At 42.7% G+C, this 25,784-nt stretch overlaps 2 protein-coding genes and 1 long non-coding RNA gene across 4 annotated transcripts in view; 1 reads left to right on the top strand and 2 right to left on the bottom strand.

The window, feature by feature from the left end:
- The window catches only part of ddb1 (damage-specific DNA binding protein 1), a 47,553-nt gene extending 23,992 nt beyond the window's left edge, over nucleotides 1–23,561 (bottom strand). Inside the window, exons 1-10 of the mRNA XM_082182062.1 lie at nucleotides 23,366–23,561; nucleotides 15,656–15,804; nucleotides 9,024–9,140; nucleotides 8,362–8,583; nucleotides 6,227–6,341; nucleotides 4,023–4,120; nucleotides 3,741–3,899; nucleotides 2,393–2,476; nucleotides 2,200–2,316; nucleotides 1,630–1,732 (exon numbers count right to left, since the gene is read on the bottom strand). Coding sequence (XP_082038188.1) covers nucleotides 1,630–1,732; nucleotides 2,200–2,316; nucleotides 2,393–2,476; nucleotides 3,741–3,899; nucleotides 4,023–4,120; nucleotides 6,227–6,341; nucleotides 8,362–8,583; nucleotides 9,024–9,140; nucleotides 15,656–15,804; nucleotides 23,366–23,426 — 1,225 coding nt within the window. The 5' untranslated portion in view covers nucleotides 23,427–23,561. The remainder of the gene's footprint in view (nucleotides 1–1,629; nucleotides 1,733–2,199; nucleotides 2,317–2,392; nucleotides 2,477–3,740; nucleotides 3,900–4,022; nucleotides 4,121–6,226; nucleotides 6,342–8,361; nucleotides 8,584–9,023; nucleotides 9,141–15,655; nucleotides 15,805–23,365) is intronic.
- LOC309507719 lies at nucleotides 6,356–8,145 on the bottom strand. Its single transcript, XR_014209227.1, has 3 exons — nucleotides 8,107–8,145; nucleotides 7,897–7,947; nucleotides 6,356–7,696 (listed from the first exon to the last, which is right to left on the bottom strand). It is a non-coding gene; the product is annotated as an uncharacterized lncRNA (long non-coding RNA).
- Nucleotides 23,562–23,975: 414 nt separating the features above from the next.
- Nucleotides 23,976–25,784, top strand: part of pdpr (pyruvate dehydrogenase phosphatase regulatory subunit) — a 64,302-nt gene continuing 62,493 nt past the window's right edge. The window contains exon 1 of one of the 2 annotated variants that reach the window (XM_082182053.1): nucleotides 23,976–24,111. The gene's annotated coding sequence lies outside the window, so the exon portion shown is untranslated. The remainder of the gene's footprint in view (nucleotides 24,112–25,784) is intronic. The other variant, XM_082182052.1, reaches the window with a different exon arrangement.

The following is a 25,784-nucleotide window of genomic DNA, read 5'->3' as shown; positions in this document are numbered from 1 at the left end:
ACACACACACACACACACACACACACACACACACACACACACACACACACACACACACACACACACACACACACACAGCAAAGCAAGGGTTCACAAATATGCTGCACACTGTTGATTCAAGATGAAACTGCCAAAATGCAAACATTTTCTAGAGTCGTGCTGAATCTGTGGTCTCTGATGATGGGCAGATCAGCTCCTAGCAGAGTTTGATAGATACTGACAGTGAATTGGAAACTGAGAGTCCCAATAATATATAAAACTGATAAAGAAATATAACCGTGCAGTGCAGTTTTTGTTCCCCAATTCAACACGTTACACGACTGAAACATCAACAACACATACAGCAGAGAAAAGAACTGAAGAAAATATAGAGATATAATGGCCCTCATTTATCAAAAGTGCGTACACCAAATTTCCAGCGTACACCCAAAACCACGGTGACTTTGAGATTTATCAATATGGACGTTGGCGTACGGCACGCTCAAATCCTACGCCAGCTCAGGAGGTGGTGTACATGTACGCACGTTTTGAGTTAGTGCGGAAAGGCGCAGAAAAACAATTCCTAACACCACAAAACGCACTGACAAACTAAAAGATATGATATATTATGACCCACTGAAAAAAAAAAAAAAAATATATATATATATATATATAGTAATTATAAACTTCAGTGTTTATTTTTGTGCAACATGGACTTCAATGTTTAATTTGTGTGACTTTACCAAAGCATTTGATTTGTAGGCATATGTATTCCTTCAGTTGCGAGCATGTGCGCTTTACCTGACGTTTCAAGCCTTGTTTATACTTTCGCCTGGCTCCGCAGCGCGAGTCTCCGCAGACTGCGCGCGCACCTCCCCAAACGAACGAGATACTCTATACTCGACGCGCTCGCCGTTGTACTATTCTTTGAAACGATGGTTAGGCCAGGGTTAAGGCAGATTTATACTTCTGCGTCGGACCTACGTGCGCACGGACTGGGTTCAGTAATGAAAGGCTTTCAATGACCAAAAAATTATTCAGACTGACAAAATAATAAAAATGACATTCTTCTTCTTTTAAATAATTATAATAATAATAATACAAATAATAATAATAACGACATTCTTCTTCTAAATAACAATAAGCGTCATTAATAATAAAAATCATAATAAGAAGAAGAATATTACAAATTGTCATGCAATTATTAATGTGAATGAATGGTAAGCTACTCCACATCACATCATCATCACTATTGTACACCCCAATACATGTGAGGTGAAACGAAATTAAATGCTAATTGTTTCAAAACACGTGCTGTAAAATAATGCATTGTGATAGGTCATTTGCTCATCCAAGTTTCTCTTCTTTGCCGTCTTCCATGTGTCCATGGCGTAAAATGAGGGCGTGGGGGAAGCGGAGACTTGAATATATAGGGGCGTGTTATTCTAATGACGATCGTTTTCAGCCGCGGCATTTATCAAGGGCAGGTATTGCGTACACCTGGATTTCAAAGGTACGCACAGCTTCATAAATCAGGCGGTGAGAGCAGTGTAAGCATAATCTTACGCCAACATATACGCCCGTTTCTACGCAAGAATGATAAATGAGGGCCATTGTGATTCACAGCATATAAGCAGGAGGAGATCTGACCTTTGATCCCGGGCAGGTCGATACTGGCGTGCTCATGGATCCCTATACCGTTACGAATAATCCTCAGAGATCCTTCCTTAAACGCTCCGGAGCACGTCACCAACTGCAGGAACACACACACACACACACACACACACACACACACACACACACACACACACAGGCTTCATCCTAGCTGATGATACACTGCTTCACTGATGTGATAAAGCTAGTTACAGACAAACATTAACTCCTAACAAACCGTGTTAATGTCACGTAGGGCTGCAACGGCGCATCAACGTAAAAGATTACATCGATTACATAAATTAGTCGATTTGCGTGGAATGCATCGATGCGTCAGGTGGTTTATATTCCCCAATGTTGCCGGCATTTGTCAATATGTTGTTAAACACCAGTTGTATATAGTGTTTACTTCTGTTCAGCAGGAGCACTGAACCACATGACTGACGTGATCACAGTCTCAGAGAATCATAGGATGCTTTTCAGCCTCACAAAGATGGAAGACGTGAAGCCTGTCTGTCACAGCTCCATGTGTCATATGATGATGATGATGTGGTGTGGTGTGCTCACCTGACCCTGGCCTTGCCTCTCCAGGTCCACCACACACATGTCCACTATCGGGCCCAGGTTAGTGAAGGTCTCCATTACTGCCACATACGAGCCCTGGTCGTTACTGTCCACATTCAGCTGCACACACACACATGCTGGCCTTAGAGAACACACCATTATCACAGAGCAAGAACTCATCTGCCAGATCACAGACCTTCACTAACTGAGAATCTCCCAGTCTGGATCCCACGAACACCACACCGTTATCCAGATACGTCAGGCACTCCGCGATCGAGGTCTAAAACATACACACACACAGACACACACACACACGTGTGCTGAAGAAGGTTCTGTCACGCGTGTATCTGCACACACACACTGATTACTAGGTGTGGACCAGGCCCCACGGTTCGGCACGCATGTGATTCACGGATTAACTGCTAAATTTAACCATCATAGAGTGAAAGTTTATAATTTGGACGCGTTTTGTTTTGCCAATTTACACATTCAAACAATTTTAAACGTGGAAAGAGGCGAAAATCTGGACTTTTCTGTGAGAGAGAGGCGAGTTTCTGATAAAGCGCTCAAACACAGAACAGATTCCTATTTTGCGTTTCCTGAACACACACATGTACACACACATTATGTCTGAATCCCTGTCTCTGCAAGTGTTCTCTCGGTTCATTAGTGAACAGTTGAGACAGAAACAGGAAGTTTGTCAGTTTTTTTTGTCTTAAAGTGACAGTAGCCTAATATTCCTGTTGCTGTCTGTGTCAATGTTCATAAAACAACAAAATAACAAAATACAGCTTTAACAAAGATGAAACTATTTAATTTCTACAGTGAATAAAGTGTAATTTTACATTTATGCTTAATTATAAATTATTAAAACAATAATATTGTTAGACTTTGTAACTTTGTTGTTTAGTATTCTGCTCTTATTAGTTAGGCTAGTAGTTTTTGATGTGGGATCAAAGAACTTCAAGCTCAAGAACTTTAAGTAATAAATGAAAAGCAAAGTTACATCCTCCCCCATATATACTATATACATATATACACACACACTTTTTTTTTTGCTGATCCGAGACTCAAAAACCATAAATGATCCGAACAGTGAATTTTGTGATCCGTTCCACCACTGATTACAGCAACACAGACGTCCATCAGAGTGTGGAACACAGAGCATGAGCAGAGGTCAGTGAGTGTGTGTGTGTGTCATCTCTCCCAGCAGCTCCACCCGCAGGTCTTTGAGCACCACTGCTCCGTCCAGCGTGTGAGAGTGTGTGTGTGTGTGTGTGTGTGAGTGTGTGTGAGTGTGTGTGTGTGTGTGAGTGTGTGTGTCACCTCTCCCAGCAGCTCCACCCGCAGGTCTTTGAGCACCACTGCTCCGTCCAGCGTGTGTGTGAGTGTGAGTGTGAGTGTGTGTGTGTGTGTGTGTGTGTGTGTCACCTCTCCCAGCAGCTCCACCCGCAGGTCTTTGAGCACCACTGCTCCGTCCAGCGTGTGTGTGAGTGTGAGTGTGAGTGTGTGTGTGTGTGTGTGTGTGTGTGTGTGTGTGTCACCTCTCCCAGCAGCTCCACCCGCAGGTCTTTGAGCACCACTGCTCCGTCCATCAGCTCCTCCTTCTCCAGTAACAGCATGAACAGTCGGCCCTCCATATCGCCCAGCAGGAACCGGGATCCGTTCGGGTCCACGCGGTTATGGCACACGATGGTGCTCTGCTGTGGGTTCACACACAACACACACTTTACACCACACACACACACACACACACACACACACACACACACACACACACACACACACACACACACACACACACACACACACACACACGGTCAAACCTTGATGGTGGGAGGAGCGATGGCGAAGTATTTGTCCCCGTTGTGATACGTGATGGACTCCTGTCCGATGATTATAGCGCCGCCAAACGGCTCCGGCACTGGAACACACACACACACACACACTTTAGATGTGGTTCGTTAAAGCTACAGTGTTCTAAACACACAGACACAGATAACCAAAGACTTTAAAATGTTATGATGAGTCTTAAAGAAAAAATTTAATTAAATGAAACTTGACAAGCTCTGAAACATTTTATCAGGAAGAAATTGGGAGTAAAACATAATTGTAAAAATCCTTATCCAGTAAACCACAAACAATTGGAGATCTTTGAATATTGTTATGGACAATTAAGTGCCTTGGAGTCTAAAAGGAGCTGGTAAATCTGGCTTAGATATAACTGGTTATGACAGATTAACTATAAGAGCTTTAGAAATGGTATATGGATCAGTTTGGGCTGTAAAAATCTCAATCATCAATGACTGACCGATCATTTACAGTTAGTGAAGAACACATTTGAAAAAGGTCAGATTTCAAATGCTTGTTGAAATGCTTTCCTACATTAAATATCTGTGCTGATAATAAGTTAGCGTGTTTAGTGTTAAACAGCACTGAGATGATCAACATGATGATTATTTAAGACCAGCCCGATCCTGCTTCAGCGCACTGTCCGTCACTGTTGGGAATGTTATTATTCAGTGTTTTTGATGATGGGTCTCTGACTCAGCGCCACCGTTAGGGGTTATCCCTCCTCTCCAGATCTGCTGAAGACTAATGAAATCTCTGATGGCCAATGGCATTCAAGCGTGCGAATTGAGGCGTGCTCCCACACACTAGAGGGCGCCGCCTCAGAGTCTTTTCCTTCAGCTACGGGAAGCCAGCTCGCCGTTAGCGTGCGCGCTCCTCAGGGTCGGCCCAGAAGGATTGCTGCTCCTCTGTAGCGTTCCGGCGAGTGCGACATACTTTCCTCAAGATGCCTCCTGGACCGCGGCGCTTCTGCTAGCGCTGCGCGAGTCTGAACGAACGACAGGACCTTCAAGGGTTAGTTCACCCGAAAATGAAAACTCTGTCAGTAATTACTCACCCTCATGTTGTTCACACCCCGTAAGACCTTCATGACTTAGTAAAGACCTTCATGACTTAGTAAAGACATCGTTAAAATAGTCCAAATGAATAGTTGAATAAAGTCGTTATTTTTGCGCACAAAAAGTATTCTGGTCGCTTGATAAACTTAAGGTGTAGTCACTGTATTCACTCGGACTATTTTAAACATTGTCTTTACTAACTTTCTGGGCCAGCCAGTTTCGATAACAGAGAAGCCTATGAAGGAGTGAGCCGGCTCTCAGATTTCATCACAAATATCTTAATTTGTGTTCCGAAGACGAACGACAGTCTGACGTAATGCTATTCCTCGTGGTTATATCTGTGCGCAGTGCTGTTGTACACATTCAGGGTGTAAAGCACAGACAGGGAACCTGTCATCATTTATTGTTTCTCCCACACAGGTAGTAATCCTGGGCTGGGGTGGGGTGGGGGTGCAATGGATAAGACACATGCCTTTGGTGTGAGAGACCCGGGTTCGAATCCACTGTGAGACACCAATGTGTCCCTGAGCAAGACACTTAACCCCTAGTTGCTCCAGAGGCGTGCGACCTCTGACATATATAGCAATTGTAAGTCGCTTTGGATAAAAGCGTCAGCTAAATGAATAAATGTAATCCTTGCGGAAAACCTGTGCTAGGTGGGCTATAGGCACCTAGCATGTTGCTATGGCTGTTATAAGCGGGATGTTCCTGGCAGTGCATGTGTTGTGTGTACTGGCACCAGTACTTCTGCTGCCTTCGGGTTCATCCGCATGCTGTTAGCACACGTGTGTTGTGTTCATTACAGCACCGGCATCAGTACTGCGATGTGTCTGCAGTGGCCCACGCTTCTGCAACTTGCTCGTATAGCCGCTACGCTGCTGGGCTTATGGGTCTCCGTTGCAGGGAGTTCTTTAGCTAGGTCAACGGCTTGCTGTCGATGTGGCCCTTCGCTATCAACACGGCGGATTTCATAGTTCCCGTAGCACCAGCTAGCGGTGACGCAGTGTCGTTCACTCCTCTCAAGGAACCAACGTTACGCTAGGCAACCGGAGACGTTTCGTCAGCACTGGAGAAATGCGCTAATGCGCCAGGCTAATCAAGCGCTAGTTTGCTCATCTCACCTGGAATGACCATCGAAGCCTCGGCCTCCACGTTCTCCTGCTTCCAGGGGCCCTTGTTGAACTCCTTCTCTCGCAGAGACACCTCGTAAGTCTTCACGTGCCGGCCCTGAGGGTCCTGGAACACACACACATGATGAGCATGAACTAGGATCCACGAACCGGTGTCACGGTGTGAGAAGGCAGAATCGCCACACACCCCTTCCCACTCCCAGAGTTATCCTTCTCATCCAGATCCAATGCTACCACATCTTTAAATTACTATTAGTATTATTTGAAGTTAACATTAGAAAATAGACATTAGAAAATGATCAGTCTACACATGCGTTTTATATTTAGCATGAGGGAAATAAACATGCGTGACACAAAAAGGTTTAACTTTTAGGTGGCAAAATATTTTAGTAATTCTATGAATTACACTGCAAACCAAAAGTAATATACCATCCGGATGAAGAAGGGTCGGCCTCCACAGAACATAATATATTCATTTTATTTTACTTTACATGTTCGCATTTAGGATTAAAAACAATGTTACGGATGTGAGCGCTCTGATAGCGGCACTAAAAGACTGCTTTAAAACCTTCAAAGAGACCTCAAGCACAAAGCCTGTCTTTAAAGTGAATTTCGTTTTTTATTAATTGTATCTTAGTTTTAATCAATGTTTCATCAACCAATTGCCTGGATTTAATAAAGAAGTAAATATAGCAGACATGAGATAATCAGGACAGCGCCGGCGCGTGAACTGGAGCGCGTCTCATAAATGAACCGAAAATCAGCGTATAAGGTTATGCTCACCTCACAGACCTGAGACATATCTCTATAGAAAGCTTGAAATGTCGACTTTTAAACAGAACACTTCAAAACGAGAAAAAACAGACTGCTCTCTGCTTATGTAGTCCGTATGTGCATGTCTCTCCGGCATGTTCACTACTGAAGATCGCGAGTCAGCATCGTCAACTTCATCTTTGCAGCCGACACTGACACAGAAAACACTTGTTTATTAATAAACAATTAAAATGTCTCCTTGCTATATTTTACATTATTTATAATCATTACTTTTGCCAGTTCTCTGCGACAGCTTTTAGGTGCTTTAATGACAGCGCCACCCTTACATGAACGCGTCACCATTGCTTCACCACCGCGTCACCACCGCGCCACCATATGCCCCCTTTTCGGTTGTTGAAAACGAGGGGTTCAAGTATTTGCTCAGTGTGCTCGAGCCCCGTTACGCATTACCGGGCGCATTTTCCTCAAAATGTGCTACCAAAACATCTGGAGAAAACAAAGGCTAAGGTTGAGAAAGGGTTGAGTACTGGTTTGTATCGAATCGTGGGTCAAAAATCGCGCGGTGCTCCTCTCACACACACACACACCTGGCATATGAAGCAGACAGTGGGTGCGTGGCTCCTCACACACACACACACACACGGTATATGAAGCAGACAGTGGGTGCGGGGCTCCTCACACACACACCTGGTATATGAAGCAGACAGTGGGTGCGGGGCTCCTCACACACACACACCTGGTATATGAAGCACACGGTGGGCGCGGGGGTCCTCACACACACACACACACACACACACACACACACACACACACACACACACACACACACACACACACCTGGTATATGAAGCAGACGGTGGGGGGCGGGGCTCCTCACTCACACACACCTGGTATTTGAAGCAGACAGTGGCCGCGGGGCTCCTCACACACACACACACCTGGTATATGAAGCAGACGGTGGGCGCGGGGCTCCTCACACACACACACACACACACCTGATATATGAAGCAGACGGTGGGCGCGGGGCTCCACACACACACACACACCTGATATATGAAGCAGACGGTGGGCGCGGGGCTCCTCACACACACACACACACACACACACCTGGTATATGAAGCACACGGTGGGCGCGGGGCTCCACACACACACCTGGTATATGAAGCAGACGGTGGGTGCGGGGCACCACACACACACACCTGGTATATGAAGCACACAGTGGGCGCAGGGCACCACACACACACACACCTGGTATATGAAGCACACAGTGGGCGAGGGGCACCACACACACACACACCTGGTATATGAAGCAGACGGTGGGTGCGGGGCACCACACACACACACACACACACCTGGTATATGAAGCACACAGTGGGCGCGGGGCAGGCGTACAGGAACTGGACGTCGATGACCTGCAGTTCCTCCAGCCGGATGTTGAAGGCCTTGAGCTCTCGGTTCTCGCGGTCGAGAGGAATCACCTTGAACAGCCCGTCGTACAGACGCAAGCCGATCATACGGCACTCCGGGTCCACGATCCCGATGATCCCGGTCTCCGATGGCCGGCCGATGCGGTCCTGAGAAACACAGGTGTGTGTGAGAGTGATAGTGTGTATGTGTGCGTGTGAGTGAGTGATAGTGATAGTGTGTCTGTGTGTGAGAGAGTGTGTACATGTTTGTGTGTGTGTGTGTGTGTGTGTGTGTGTGTGGGGCAGGCTGAGGAAGCGTCTCCACAGGTGTGTGTGTGTGTGTGTATGTATGTATGTGTGTGTGTCGGGCTGAGGAAGCGTTTGCACAGGTGTGTGTGTGTGTGTGTGTGTGTGTGTGGGGCAGGCTGAGGAAGCGTCTGCACAGGTGTGTGTGTGTGTGTGTGTGTGTGTGTGTGTGTGTGTGTGTGTGTGTGTGTGTCGGGCTGAGGAAGCGTCTGCACAGGTGTGTGTGTGTGTGTGTCGAGCTGAGGAAGCGTCTGCACGTGTGTGTGTGTGTGTGTGTGTGTGTGTGTGTGTGTGTGGGGTACCTGCACGTTGCCGTGTGCGCGGGTGATGATGTCGATGCTGTCTCCGCTCTGCTTGTACTCCAGGATACAGGCGTTGTACTTCGCAGTCAGAATGAACAGAAGATCTTTGCTCTCTCCCTTCACACAAACACAACACACACACAGATGTTAATGACTTATGCAGATCGGGCCGCAGAAACACACGTGGTCTGATACAGCGCATGCACACACACACACGGATCAGGGTCAGTAGGGCTGTCACGGTAATGTTCAGTGGCTCAATAGCGCGATATGCGGAAACAGTCTTGTTATAATTATTAACTTATTTAAAATTCAATACACATGCAAAGTTCAAAACAAGAAGGGTATAGCCTTATGAAAAAAGAAAAGGCGAATATCGCTGTCACTCGCATTCCTCTACGGCAGGGGTTTTCAAACTGGGTGAATGTGAGCCTCCCCTTAGAGTAGGTAAGGACAGCCGAGCCCCCCCTTCCCCAAAATCCCGTCCGCCTGCCCTAACCCACTCTCGCCTCTGCAGTAAATGCCATCTTTTGTGTGTTCAGGGCAATGATGAGTTTCAATAACAACTGATAATATGTAAATATTATTTTATTTCCACAACTTTCTTAAAAGTGCATTCATAAACGATTCTTTGCAACAGCAAATCATTTCCAACTTCATGCAGGCCTAATTGAGGCTACTTTTAAAATCACTGAATATCAGTAGGCCTAACCACATGCCAACAAAACATGTTTAACATGTGCAATCGGTGCCAGAGCTACCGCTGACGACACCTGACGGCTGAAATCAGCACGGTGTGTCTGGGCTTTAAGCGCACATTTGAAGGAGATGCACATCATCTCCAACAAAATCAGCAGTGGTGGAAAGAGTACTGAAAAACATACTCAAGTAAAAGTACCATTACATTCCAAAACATGTACATGAAACACATACATGAAATACATGACGTATCAAGTCACTTGTCACTTGAACGGACGGGTGAGTAGGGTACGCTGGCGCGCTCTGGCTGCCGCTCCTCTCTCCGTTGTGATGCGGTGTGCTTTCTTCATGTTTGCCGGGAGATTCTTGGTGTTGGCCTGGTTGCTTTTTATCGGCTCTGTGGACTCACAGATAGGCTTATTGGGAGCTGGTGCAGACGAGGCTTTAATGAACATGGCCTTACAGTACACCTCTCGCCAGCTCTTATCCCTGAAGCGGAATTACTATCTGTCGGGAGACACCTACGACCACTGTGACAGGGCTGGATTACTGCGGCCCAAGCGGTATATTCATCGGAGCACAGGACGAAGCTACGTCTCTTCCTCGCCGTCCACCATCTCAGTTTTGAACTGCCGGCGAAGGATTACAAGACTGTCTTCCTCTGGGGTTGATCTTACTAACTTTTCTGCTCTGCCGTATGAGCGGCATTTCTGTGATGCGGTGTCTGCAAGCCCTTTAAAAGCCGCGCTACTTAACGCGCGCTCTGTGAACAACAAAGCTTTATTGCTGGCGGATTTTATCATGGACAAGAAGCTGGACTTGTTTTTCATTACGGAAACATGGCACAAACAGGACGATGGTCTTCTTTTTAACCAGCTGACTCCAGCGGGCTTTGGACTCATTGACGTTTCACGAACTACAGGTAGAGGTGGTGGTATTATAGTTGTTTACAAACTGCAATATAAGATTCACCCTGTGTCCGTTCTTCCTTTTAAAACTTTTGAATGTCTTGTTCTAAATGTGTCTGATACTCACTCTGCTCTCCATTCTGCTATGGTCACTATCTATCGACCTCCTAAACTGAATAAGGACTTTCTGTCTGAGTTTGCTGATCTTCTTTCTTTATTGTCCGTCAGATTTAAGAGAATTTTGATTCTGGGTGATTTTAACATACATGTAGATCAGAAAGCCTGTCTCTTGGCCAAGGATTTTCTATCACTCTTGGACTGTTTTAATTTTTCTCAGTTTGTAAATGTCCCCACTCACTGTAAAGGACACACCTTAGATTTAATTATTGCAAATGACTCATCTGTTTCTAATCTCTCTGTTGTGGATGCTGGACTTTCTGATCATCTAGCTATCTTCTTTAATATTGAGACATTTCATTCTAGTAGAGAGACTTCACAAACTATTTCATTCCGTAAATGGCAATCAATTGATCATGCTACCTTTGCAAACTCGATTGTCTCTTCTTTAGTTGGCATGTCTTCTGCTCCTCTTGAGGATAAAATTTCAGTATTTAATAATGTCCTTACAGCCAACTTGGACATCTTTGCACCCATAAAAACACGTAACGTTTCATTTGCACAGTCAGCCCCCTGGTATAATGGTGATTTGCGTATACAGAAGGCTGTGTGCCGGAAATTAGAGCGAAAATGGCGTCACTCTGGTTTAAATGTGTTCCACCAGGCCTGGAAAGATTGCTTGTCAAACTACAGAGTAGCCTTTGAAACTGCAAGATCTGCCTATTTCTCAAACATTATTGATAAAAATCAAAGCAATCCCAGGAAGCTCTTTCATACAATTAACAGTCTGCTTAAAGCAGATAGTGTCAGTTCTCTGACTTCATCTGACTGGCTGTGTAATGAGTTTCTCAAATCTTTCAGTGAAAAAATTAACAATATTCGCACAAATATCCATACCTTGCAGTCTGCCGATCTTACAGTTAATACTCCTAGGTTCTCTGGCATTCCTTTATCCAAATTTACTTTATTACAACCTGAGATGCTCTGCAACCAGGTTTCTAGTATGAAAGCTACCACTTGCATACTTGATCCCATGCCTGGTAGCCTGTTTAAATCCTGCTTTGGTCCTTTATGTCCCTCAGTTCTTGCTATAATAAATGACTCTTTGTCATTTGGGGAGGTGCCAGCAGCACTTAAAACTGCTGCGGTTAATTCCCTTTTTATAAAAAAAAGCAAAATTCTGATGTGAAAAATCTATCAAATTATCGCCCAATCTCAAATCTCTCATTTCTGTCTAAAATCTTAGAGGGTGTAGTTGCAGCCCAATTAAACAAACACTTAACTGAAAATAAACTATTTGAGCCTCATCAATCAGGATTTTGAAAATTACACAGCACTGAGACTGCGTTGGTGAAAGTCGCTAATGACTTACTAATTGCCTCCGACTCCGGCTCCACATCCATTCTCATTCTCTTGGATCTCAGTTCAGCCTTCGACACTATCGGCCATGCCCTACTACTCAATCGCCTCGAACATGTATTTGGCTTGTCAGAGACTGTTCTTGACTGGTTCAGGTCCTATTTTACTGACCGCAGTCAATTTGTTTTTATGGGTGGTTATAGGTCCAAAGTTGGTTCTGTTCATACGGGTGTTCCACAAGGGTCAGTCTTGGGTCCCCTACTCTTTAGTATGTACATCTATCCACTGGGTCAATTACTACAATCTCTCAACCTTAACAATCACTTTTATGCTGATGATACACAGATTTATATACATACTAGACCGGGTCAGCAAGTGAACGTTGGGCATCTTTCTAACTGTATTGCTGAGATAAAGATTTGAATGTCCAATAATTTTCTGTCTCTAAACGGCTCAAAAACAGAAGTTATGCTCCTTGGATCTCCACATCAACTGCGAAAGGTTGGGTCTCCTACTCTGTCTGTTGATGGCGTTGCACTGGAGTTTAAGACCAAATTAAGAAATCTGGGTGTCATATTTGACGCCACACTGTCATTTGAGCCTTTTGTCCAGAATACAGTTAAGACATCATTTTATCACCTCAGAAATATAGCCCGGCTTCGTCCTATGTTGTCCTTCTCGGTAGCTGAGAAGTTGATAAACTCTTTTGTCTTTTCGCGCATTGACTACTGCAATGGTCTTCTAGCTGGGGTATCCAAGTCATCATTGGATAAATTGCAATATCTTCAAAATTCAGCTGCTAGAGTACTGTCTGGGGTCAGGGCCAGGGACCATATAACCCCGGTCTTGGAGTCCCTGCACTGGCTACCTGTTAGGTATCGTATTGATTTTAAAATCCTTATGCTGGCCCATAAATCTCTGCACAATCTGGCACCTCAGTATTTGACTGACTTATTAATCCCTTACACACCACGTCGCAATCTGCGCTCCTCTCAGAGTGGTCTTTTGGTTGTTCCGAAGACACGGCTTCATACGTGGGGTGACCGAGCATTTTCTGTCTATGCTCCTAAGCTCTGGAATTCTCTCCCGGCCGACATCAGGGAAGCAAATAAATTAGTGACTTTTAAATCTCTTCTTAAAACATTTTATTTTAGGATTGCTTTTACATGATCTTAATTTTATGTGTTTATTTTTATTTTTTTGTATTTACATTGTGTTATTCCTTTGCTGTTATGCTTGTCTGTAAAGCGCTTTGAGAAAGCTACTTTTAAAGGCGCTATACAAAATAAATATATTATTATTATTATTATTATGTAGTGTGAGTGGAGTAAAAAGTACTTGTCCAAAAAAACTACTTGAGTAAGAGTAAAAAAGTAGCTTATTTAACAGTACTCATGAGTAGTGAGTGAGTACTGAGCTGCGGATTCTTCCCCCTTATAATAAACACTGTGCACTACAATTTATATATATAAAAAAAAATTGCACTTACTGTAATTCACATTATATTTTGTTCTTTGTCAGAAAGATTGAAGAATATCTATCATCCATCTTTTTAAAATGCATTAAATCAGTAGCCTGGAAATCCAGACCTAAATCTAAAAGATTAATGGTCTGGTGTCGGTCAATGAAACTCGGCCAGCTCGAGGGGCGGCACCAAGCATGCATTTGAAAAATCTCACAGCACGCAATTGGATAACACTACGACCAATCACAACAATAAACCCCATACGCTTAGCTACCAGCGGAGCTAACTGGTAGATTAGACTCTTCCGGTCGGCAAAACAGCAAAAACACCCTTCTTGCAAAGGAACGATTCGAGCGCCGTTTTCTGTTCCTCTTTTGGGAAAAAGCCAAGTCTAACTCGTTCATTGTAGCGGCCAAAGCCGTTTCAAACAACTGCTATTCATCCATAGGCATCTTGCAATGTTTACTAATGACTTCGACGTCACAGCGCTGTCGTCATCTCGCCTCTGGCCCGCCTATATCAGATAACCCGATGTGATTGGTGCAGCTCAGATCGAGGGGCATATTTAATGAGCTCCATTGCGCGACACCAGAGTAACTCGCTGTCGCTGAGCAAATTCAACTTGTGCTCTCGCAAGAACTCTGGTTTACCAGGGTATTAAATCAGTACACTCATCACCATTTAAATCATATTATATGAAGAAAAAAAAAAGCATTTAAAATTAGTTGAAAGGCCACTGAGCCTGAGCATGCTATTGTTGCACATAAAATATCAATGTTCATAACTGTGCAAAGAATTCAAAAACCTTTAGAAACTCATACGATAGTTCAGCATCACACACCATGAGATCATGGGTTAAATAGAGAGATTAAAAAATACCCAATTTCTCTCCAAAACGGTACCAGTTTTAGTGTTTTGATAAATGAGAATCACTAATATTATCAAATTACCTCACCTAATGCACTGAAGAAGGCTAAGATAGTGAGCTAACACTAATTACACTGTAATTCCATGCTATTAAATATGTTACAATTTAAACGTAAATGCACATTGTTCTAGAAGGGTGGCATCATCCCTTACATTTTACACGGCTACATTTACTCACATTGTAATGCTGATAATATAATTTGTAAGGAAAATTGTGCAATGTGCATTAAATAGGGAAGTTATATCCGGGAAACTTTTACAAAAGAAACAAACAAACACACACACACACACAAATGCATGTCTCTTTGTAGTCTCGCCGAAGCTGTTTTATCAGCAGCATCCACACACACACACACACACACACACACACACACACACACACACACACACACACACACACACACACACACACACACACACACACACACACACGAAAAACGTTTTTGCGCAAGTGGACTTGCCAAATGAAGACAGATTGTATGAAATAGATCAATCAAAAAAACGAGCTGTAGTTTATTAACGAGCTGTAGTCACGCACTGACAGAAACGCAGTTCAGGTTAATGCCATGGTCCATAAGGTGCACTGATTCTGACTGCATGGCGAGCGCGAGACGTAGCAGTGCACAGATCGTGACGCGCGTCTCTCTATAATGAGATTGTGAAGTAAATGGGAGCGGGAATTCACCGCATTATGAACTCGTCACGCAATACTACGTGGGAACGGATTGCGAAAGCGTGGGCACAGTTTATGAATTTGTGGGTAGTACAGATTGCAAAAACCGAAGGCCCAGTTAACAAGTCTGAGAGCGCGGATTAGAAACTCGTGGGCACGATTTGTTAAACCGAGGGAACAGTTTGAGAATTCGTGAGTACTGTATATAAACTGAGCGGACGGATTGCAAAACCGTCGCCACGGATCTTTTTTTTACTCACAGTGACTTCCCGGCTCCGTATCCTCCCTTAATGCTGACTTCTGTTGATTGGGACAAGGAAACGACGCATTGTAAAGCTAATACTTGCACACACAATTACCGATATTAATAGAGCTGAATACAGATATTTTTTTCTTTGCGTGTCGCGCCTCCCCTGTTGAGTTAGCCTGTCAGTGGCGCGGCAGCCCTACGGGTGAGTTAGGGGTGAGTTGGGGGTGAGTTCACCTTGGGTCTGAAGAGCTCCATCACCGCGATCTTGCCGTACATGCCGACCTCCTTCACGGGCCGCAGACCCTCCGCCGTCACCACATAGATCTCCAGACGCGTGTTCTTGGCGATCAGCAGGTTCAGGTCCTCCGCTGACGTGAAGTGGCCTGCAGTCACAACATACAACAACATCAACATCTCACCAGCCTCAACCAACACACACCACTGGAACTAATGATCATTACTGTATCAATGAGACGATTACTGTAAAACACACTGAATCTGCAGTGATGAAGACCAGAGCCGATCAGCCCTATACTCAAGGCCCCGTCTCCCCCTCGTGTCTAAGCCTGTCAATCACAGTTTACTACATCAATGAGGAAATGAAGCGGAACTATCTGGTGTACTCTCCTCTAGAGGTCTTCACGGGTCCAAAAATTCGTGCCCGAACCCGAAAGAGACCCGTAATGTGCTAAACCGAACCGACCCGGACCCGTCTATTATTTCAAAAGCTGGACCCGGACCCGTGCAGATCCGAGAAATGCCTAACCGGACCCGACCTGGACCCGTCTATTATTTGAAAGCTGGAACCGAAACCGCCGGGAAGACACAGACCCGACTGGACCCGATTGTCATATATTCCACCTTAAACTGCTATTACAAGTCAATAAACCTGTTGCGAAAAATACAACTTTTTGTCTTACCTAATTTAAGGAGCCATGGAAGCGTAGTAGTCTCCTCTCCCTTCCTTGTAACGTTAACGTTACCTGATTGGCTGTGATCATGCATTACAATCCTCCGACAAGAAAGTTATTCATGTTATTCCTCTAGTTATTCCAAGTCCAAGCTTAATCCACTAATTATTTCAGCTTCAAAAGTCCACTTGATGTCACGGTGACGGATGACAAATGCAACTTTGCACATGTAACATACATTCTGACTCGAGTTAACTCGCATAATAGCCTAACTTTGACTGTTTGCCCTTTTGAACTAACGTTATAATAACGATTGCTCGTTCAGTGCCATGGCCGCTGACGTTATTTATTTGCTATCATCTCCGTGCTCTCTGCTCTGCATCGAGTCTGAATCTGACCACTAAAACTTTAAGATTAAACAAGACTGTTAATTTATATTGTAAAATCTAAAGCGCGGTTTGGCAGTCCCTCACTGAAACTCTGCTGGTTGCCATAGAAACATGACACGCGCTTGAGACTGCACATGCACGCTAGCTGGATCAACCTAAAATATGCTTTTTAACGCAATTTATTTTGAGTGTCCTAATTTTACAAGTTGCAAGTTACAAAAAAACACAAGCAGTGTCTAATCACGGCCGGGTTTTCTCAGAGTCTGATCTAATGACTCCGATCGCACGGGTATTACACACAATGTTAAACAGACCCGGGCCGGGACCCGAAGTAATAAATTCGGACCCGACCCGGACCCGGCTGATAATTTAAAATATAGACCCGAACCCGTACGGGTCCCGGGTCGACGGGTCTCGGGTTCACTGTGAAGACCTCTACTCTCCTCTCGTTAGATGTCAGCAGAGAACAGTAAAGTTAAGCTGATGTGCATCTGTCTCTAGTCTGACTGATTGTCTGTCTGTCTGTCTGACCCAGCTGGGCATCTTTTGGTCCGTCTGTGTCTGTCTTGCTAACGCCGTCCTCCAGGGCTGTTCTGTGACTTTGTGCCTGACAAAAAATGTGAGAGTGAAATACAACTATTTTTACGTTTGATAAACGACCCTAACGACCAAGGGCAACGGTGTTTGTGTATAAACTGCAGCTCGGAAAAGATAACCGTCGCGCGTTAACATGCGTTCATATGTGCGCGCAAGAAATAAATGCACACTTTCCAGCAACACATCTGTGGGGACCAGTACAGTAAACCAGTACAGTACAGCACACCAGTACAGCACACCAGTACAGCACACCAGTACAGCACACCAGTACAGCACACCAGTACAGCACACCAGTACAGCACACCAGTACAGCACACCAGTACAGCACACCAGTACAGCAAACCAGTACAGCAAACCAGTACAGTAAACCAGTACACACCAGTACAGCATACCAGTACAATATACCAGTACAGTACACCAGTACAGCACACCAGTACAGCATACCAGTACAGCATACCAGTACAGCATACCAGTACAGTACACCAGTACAGCATACCAGTACAGTAAACCAGTACACACCAGTACAGCATACCAGTACAGTACACCAGTACAGCATACCAGTACAGTAAACCAGTACACACCAGTACAGCATACCAAGTCAAGTCAAGTCAAGTTTATTTGTATAGCGCTTTTCACAATACAGATTGTATCAAAGCAGCTTCACAGTATTAAATTTAAATAATACAACAAAGTTTATTTCAAAAGGAATTTATTGATTGATAAAATTAAATTAAATATCCCCAAAATATCCCCAACTGAGCAAGCCAAAGGCAACAGTGGCAAGGAACCGAAAAACTCCATCAAGTGACCTAATGGTGTCCTAAAACTCCATCAGGTGACCTAATGGAGAAAAAAAACCTTGGGAGAACCCAGGCTCAGTCGGGGGCCAGTTCTCCTCTGGCATTTATGAGCTAGAGGCCGGATTGTAGTTTGAACTGTAAGATTAAAAATATTATATGAATGCCTGGCTGAAGAGATGCGACTTTAATCTAGTTTTAAACTGGGAGAGCGAGTCTGAGCAACGAACAGTATCAGGAAGACTATTCCAGAGTTTTGGAGCCAAATGTGAAAATGCTCTCCCTCCTTTGGTGGTTCTGGATATCCTAGGTATGACCAAAAGCCTTGAATTTAGTGATCTTAAAGAGCGCGATGGATTATAGGGTGATAGAAGATCCGTTAAATAGACTGGAGCTAAGCCGTTTAGGGCTTTATAAGTCAGTAGCAATACCTTGTAATTAATACGGAACTTTATAGGTAACCAATGCAGTGATGATAAAATCGGTGTTATATGATCATATTTTCTTGATCTCGTAAGAACTCTAGCGGCGGCATTTTGGACTAACTGTAGCTTGTTTATTGAGGATGCAGGACAACCAGCTAATAAGGCATTACAGTAATCCAGTCTCGAGGTCATGAATGCATGAACTAACTTTTCTGCATCAGAAACTGATAGCATATTACGTAGCTTAGCAATGTTTCTAAGGTGGAAAAAGGCTGTTTTTGTAACATATGAAATATGATTTTCAAAAGACAGGTTGCAATCGAGTATAACACCCAGGTCTTTTACTGTAGAGGATAAAGTAACAGGACATCCTATGATGTTAAAGTTGTATTGTGCGAGGTTTTGTGGGCGGTTTTTTGAACCGATAAGTATGACCTCTGTCTTGTCTGGATTTAATAAAAGAAAATTACGCGTCATCCAATCTTTTATATCTTTAACACACTCTGTCAATTTGGAAAATTTAGCGTTTTCATCCGGCCTTGATGAAATATATATTTGAGTGTCATCAGCATAACAATGGAAACTAATTCCATGTTTCCTTATAATATTTCCAAGTGGCATCATATATATTGAAAATAACAGAGGGCCTAATACAGATCCCTGCGGCACTCCATAGTTTACAGGAGTTATGATCGATTTTTCTCCATTTAAATAGACAAAATGGTAGCGGTCAGATAGGTATGATTTGAACCAGCTTAGTGCTTGTCCTTGAACACCAGTATAATTTTGTAGTCGATCTAAGAGTATTGTGTGATCTATAGTATCGAACGTATTATAATACTATAGTATTATTTAACTCTTTTTGTTCTATAGTTGTAAAGCACTGTAATTGTTCTTGCGGGGTGATAATTGAAGCTGAATTATAAGGCGCGATTGAAGATTGAACGTTTACAATTGTGGTTCTGATGCTTTCTATTTTCTCAGTGAAGAAGTTCATGAAATCATTAGGGATGCACCGAATATTCGGCCACCGAAAATTTTCGGCCGAAAATGGCCCAAAAGTGCATTTTCGGTTTTCGGCCTAAAGACTTTTATCACCGAAACAATACGGCCGAAATGTTGTGATGACGCAAACAGCAGATACCGCGACCTGCACGTGCTTGTCTGAAGCAACATATCTGCGGTGTGGACGTATTTCAATATATCTGAGAGTGACCCACGGACAGCGATTTTCAAAACACAGACATCCCAAGTCTTCCGGAAGTTCCGGGAGTCTCCCGCGTATTGATAGCGACTCCCTGATGCCCGCAAATTAGTTTAAATCTCCCGGAATCGCGAGCGAGCATGAGCGCGCAGACGTAGCGCGCGCGCGCGGCAGAGAGAGGGAGCGAGAGACCTTGCGTGTGTGTGCAGAGCAGCCGTCATTTATCAGAGGTGTGTGTGTTTACCTTAGCTGTTTATGGTTTTTGCAACTCACGTCCATGAGCATATAGCTGCAGATATTATTATGGGCTATGGCAGTATTGACCTAAATGCACTTTGTTTTTATGAGAGAACATTTCATTTTTAAACCTTTCTGCAGGCCAGTAGGCTTTTACATTATTATTTAATGTACACATGACATGAGTGGGGTCAAGTTAAACATTTAATTTTATACTTTGCAATGTGCTAAATAAATATTTGCATAAAATTTTTATTGATTTATTCTTTGAAACTTTAATATTAATTTATGCAATGCCTTGATTATAGTAAAGTTAGTACACAGGCATAGCCATAAATGCAATGGTACTAATAATTGGCATAATTTATTTTGGTGTTTCGGTTTTCGGCCTTAGTTTCCTCTTTTTCGGTTTTCGGTTTCGGCCAAGAATTTTCATTTCGGTGCATCCCTAGAAATCATTACTACTGAACTGTAACGGGATATTTTGTTCGGGTGACGTCTGTTTATTTGTTAGTCTAGCCACGGTGTTAAATAAAAACCTTGGATTGTTTTGGTTGTTTTCTATTAGTTTGCGGAGGTGCTCAGCCCTGGCCGCTTTTAGGGCCTTTTTATAACGTGACATACTGTCTTTCCACGCGATTCTAAAGACCTCTAAATTAGTTTGTTTCCATTTACGCTCTAAAATACGGGTTTCTCTCTTTAAAACATGCGTAGTATTGTTATACCATGGTGCTTTATTTTTCTCTCTGACCTTTTTTAATTTAATAGGTGCAACCTCATCCAATGTTCTAGAGAGAATGGTGCTCATAGTGCTAGTTAGTTCTTCTAGTTCATCTGTTTGTTTGGGTTCAGGCAGCAGCTGAGACAGATTAGATAAGCAATTTGAGAAATGATCTATGGTGGATGGGAGGATTGTTCTGCCTGGTTGATAACGCGACGCCGCATGACATATTACAGCAGTACGTAATATGCAAGTTACCATGTAGTGATCAGTGACTTCATCACTTTGTGGAATGATATCAATATCGGTTGGATCGGTTCCATGTGATATAATTAAATCGAGTGTATGATGATGAGTTGGTCCGGTGACGTTTTGCTTGACCCCAAATGAATTTAATAAATCTGTAAACGCAGCTCCTAACGCATCATTTGGATTATCTACGTGTATGTTAAAATCTCCAACAATTAATGCTTTATCGACATTGACTAATAGGTCTGAGAGAAAATCTGCAAACTCTTTTAGGAAATCAGCGTAAGGCCCTGGCGGTCTATATACGGTAGCCAAGGCTAGAGATAATAGGGATGTTTTTCTAACATCTAAGAGCGTAACATTTAGTACAAGTACTTCAAATGAAATAAACTTATAACCCGTTTTCTGAGTAACATTTAGAATATCTTTATAAATGGTTGCAACACCTCCGCCACGACCAATCAGACGGGGCTCATGCTTATAACAGTATCCAGGAGGAGTAGACTCATTAATACCGAAATAATCATTTGGTTTAAGCCAGGTTTCAGTAAGGCAAAGTATATCGAAGCTATTATCTGTGACTATTTCATTTACAATAACTGCCTTAGGTGTGAGTGATCTAATGTTTAGAAGACCTAGCTTTAGAAATAGTTTTTGTTTACTAATAGCAACATTTTCTGTTTTAATAACAATTAGATTTTTCCTAGATCCTGCATTAGATTTATTATTTGATCTCACTAAACGAGGAATAGACACGGTTTCTATGCAATGTTCTACACTAGTATTTATATCAGTTGAATTGGTGCAGCAGAGACTATGATTTGGACTTTTGGTTACTAGTCAAAGGGTATTTAACATTTTGGAGATGTTATCTGACCAGTACAATATACCAATACAGTACACCAGTACAGCATACCAGTACAGTACCAGTACAGTATACCAGTGCAGTAAACCAGTACACACCAGTACAGCATACCAGTACAGTACACCAGTACAGCATACCAGTACAGTATACCAGTACAGTATACCAGTACAGTATACCAGTACAATACCAATACAGTACACCAGTACAGCATACCAGTACAGTACCAGTACAGTATACCAGTACAGTAAACCAGTACACACCAGTACAGCATACCAGTACAATATACCAGTACAGTACACACCAGTACAATATACCAGTACAGTACAGCATACCAGTACAATATACCAGTACAGTACACCAGTACAGTATACCAGTACAGTATACCAGTACAGTAAACCAGTACAGTATACCAGTACAGTAAACCAGTACACACCAGTACAGTAAACCAGTACAGTAAACCAGTACACACCAGTACAGTATGGGCGTGATGGCACTCCTCATAGACGCACATACTTTCAAAGCAAGACAATGATTATCTAATCTCAAAGTCAGTTTAGTTACAACTCTGCAATAAAGTAAGATGGAAAGCATGTACTGACATATTGATTGGCTGGACGTACTGGTCATTATGGAGGCTCATCCCTCAGTAAACAATAACCATCAAGTATCGCTTTTATCATTTTAAACACAGTGACATGCTGAGGCCAGCCATTCTAGCTTCTATTCACTCACAGGATGCATTTTGATATCAATTATTTAATTTGTTTAAAATGTGAATTTTTTTATATTAAGAATGTACTTTTTCTAGTAACAATGACTATCTCTGATATCAGGAATTACATCTTCATTAGTACTAGTTAAAGGAGGGAGGACTGTAGTGGGAGCACTGGGGAGTCACGTGGGACTGTGGCAAGGGCTAATGGCTTCCATGGCTCACGGGTCAGGTGTGGTCAGTATGGGTCAGGTATTAGGGTTAGGGCCCCAGAGAGGGCAGGATCGTCAGGTGTGGGTCAGATATGGGTGAGGGGTCAGGAAGGATTAGGGTTAGGGAAGGCAGGATCGTCAGGTGTGGGTCAGATATGGGTCAGGGGTCAGGAAGGATTAGGGTTAGGGAAGGCAGGATCGTCAGGTGTGGGTCAGATATGGGTCAGGGGTCAGGAAGGATTAGGGTTAGGGAAGGCAGGATCGTCAGGAGTGGGTCAGATATGGGTCAGGGGTCAGGAAGGATTAGGGTTAGGGAAGGCAGGATCGTCAGGTGTGGGTCAGATATGGGTCAGGGGTCAGGAAGGATTAGGGTTAGGGAAGGCAGGATCGGCTCTGGTAAACATGATCGCGTCAGTCTGACAGTGACACGCGCAGCAGAAATTAAAGTTTTTCATATGTACTATAGAGACGACAACGGGTGCATTTCAATAACTAGCATTCTGTAACAGTGCACTCGTTCTGAACAGCGACAGATCTGAACAAACTAAACGATCCGTTGATCGGTGTGTATTTTCTGAGGCCTGGTGCACGCGCACTGGTGCGCGGGAGATAAACACACACTCACCCGTGACGCACGCGTTCACTGCCGTGGGTTTCTGCGCGGTGACCACGTAGTTGTAGGACATGGCGCTCACTTTAAACACACGACCAGCCAGAAATGAAGAGAAACGGTGTTTAAAGCGAGATATGTCGCATGAATCCGCAGAAGAGCTCAGATTAGCAGGAGAAGCTCAGTGTCGTCAGTGAGTCTGTGCGAGAGCGCCTCCTGCGGCCCGGAGGAAACACTGCAGTGAGTCTGTGCGAGAGCGCCTCCTGCGGCCCGGAGGAAACACTGCAGCGCCACAGCAGAGGAAATATGAAACAAACAGAAAACCATAATTGTAAAGTTTTCTTTTTTAAATAAATATTAAATTATTTATGGAAGATAAATAGGCTAAAAAAATCAGACATTTATAAATTGTGTAAATACAGGATACAAGCTGTAAACGTTTTGATTTGTATCAATGATGAAGCATCTGATGTTTGGATTAAGTTGAGTGTTTGTGTGTTTTTTAACATGATAATAATAAGAAAAAGTTTCAAAAATATATATATATATTGTTTCCCTTTTTTATTTTCTTTATCTGAGGTGATAATAAAGTGCGCGAAGCTTATAGCTGTCAATCATTCGGCAGGTTGTTGTTCCGCGCATGCGCAGTATGGTCAGACTCCGCCGATCTTCAGCTGTAGTAAAGTAACTCTTGGCTCCTGTCATACAGATCAAATGAATAAATCTGATCAGATCTGAGCTCTTATATCAGCTTTCAGCAGGTATGTGTCTTCAGGCATTCATGATTACACGCACGCTGGTGTTTTAGGAGATGTATTTGTGTTTTAGCTCGAATGCTGTTGAGTTTGACTCTGAATCTTCAGTTTGACGTTCAGCAGAATCACCTTAACGTTACTCTATATACACGATATCATATACATGCTTTCAGGACGCAGGAGCTGTCAGGACATGTACAGAGAAACATTAACCTGTTTTATCGTGTTTTACTCGAAGAATCACCTTGGAGGCCTCAAGCTAACGGCTACATGTCAATCAATAACTAAAGATAAGCTTAAACATGATAAAACGCAAAATACAGTGACAATTGATCATTATTAATGAGGCAGTAATAGTTGTTTATTTATTTTCTGTCTTTCGTGTTGTTGTTTTTGTTCATTAATTCGTTGTTTTCGAGCTCTCGTATTTGTAGAAAGTAGTAGAAATTACACAGAAACGGATAAAAATAATGATGGTGAAAATTAAACAATTCTGTGTAACTGTAAAGTTAATGTTTGTGATAATAATTATGTGACCTTCAGATCTTACTTTATCATTCATGCGTGTGAATGTTTCGCAGGTTATATATAAACAGTTCTTGCGTGAAAAGCGTTTATTTACTTAAATAATCATTGAAATGCGCGTGAAGAAGAAGAGCTGCATGAGTTCAGTTCACAGTCACTCACTCCATCAACACAGCAGTGTGTGTGTGTGTGTGTGTGTGTGTGTGTGTGTGTGTGTGTAGGCTCAGGTTTACACACACATACACAAACGCGCACGAGAGAGAGTCTGTAACTGATGTTAATGATAGACCACCTGACCCATTGTGTGATGATGTCATTATAGGAAACCCACTCAGAGTCCAGATTTAAATTCAGAGCTTTATACATACAGTACCAGTCAAAAGTTTGGAAACGTTACTATTTTTAATGTTTTTGAAAGAAGTCTCTTATGCTCATCAAGCCTGCAGTTAAAAAAAACAAACAAAAAAAACAGTAATATTATGAAATATTATTACAATTTAAAATAATGGTTCTCTTTTTTAATATATTTTAAAATGTAATTTATTTTTGTGATGCAAAGCTGAATTTTCATCAGCAAGTACTCCAGTCTTTGGTGTCTTATGATCCTTCAGAAATCTTTCTAATATGATGATTTGATACTCAGTTATTATCAATGATGGAAACAGTTTACGCTGTTTAATATATATTTTTTGAATACTTTTTTCAGGATTCATTGATGAGTAAAACGTTAACAGCATTTATTCATTAAAACAGCATTTATTCAAAATAAAAACATTTCTAACAATATAAATCGTTACCATCACCTTTTATCAATTTAACGCATCCTTGTTTAATTAAAGTACTAATTTATTTAAAAAAAAGTTATTGTTCCCAAACTTTTGAACGGTAGTGTATATTGTTACAAAAGATTTCTATTCTAAATAAATACAGTTCTTTTCAACTTTTTATTCATCAAATAATCCTGAAAAAAGTATCTCAGGTTATAAAAAAAATATTAAGCAGCACAACTGTTTCCAACATTGATCATAAATCATCATATTAGACTAATTTCTGAAGGATCATAAGACACCAAAGACTGGAGTACTTGCTGATGAAAATTCAGCTTTGCATTACAAAAATAAATTAGCCTACATTTTAAAGTATATTAAAAAAGA

This window comes from Leuciscus leuciscus (assembly GCF_965113295.1).
Source record: "Leuciscus leuciscus genome assembly, chromosome: 10".
Taxonomy (NCBI): domain Eukaryota; kingdom Metazoa; phylum Chordata; class Actinopteri; order Cypriniformes; family Leuciscidae; genus Leuciscus; species Leuciscus leuciscus.
Note: the sequence above shows the minus strand (reverse complement) of the source record. Positions and strands in the feature narration are given on the sequence as shown.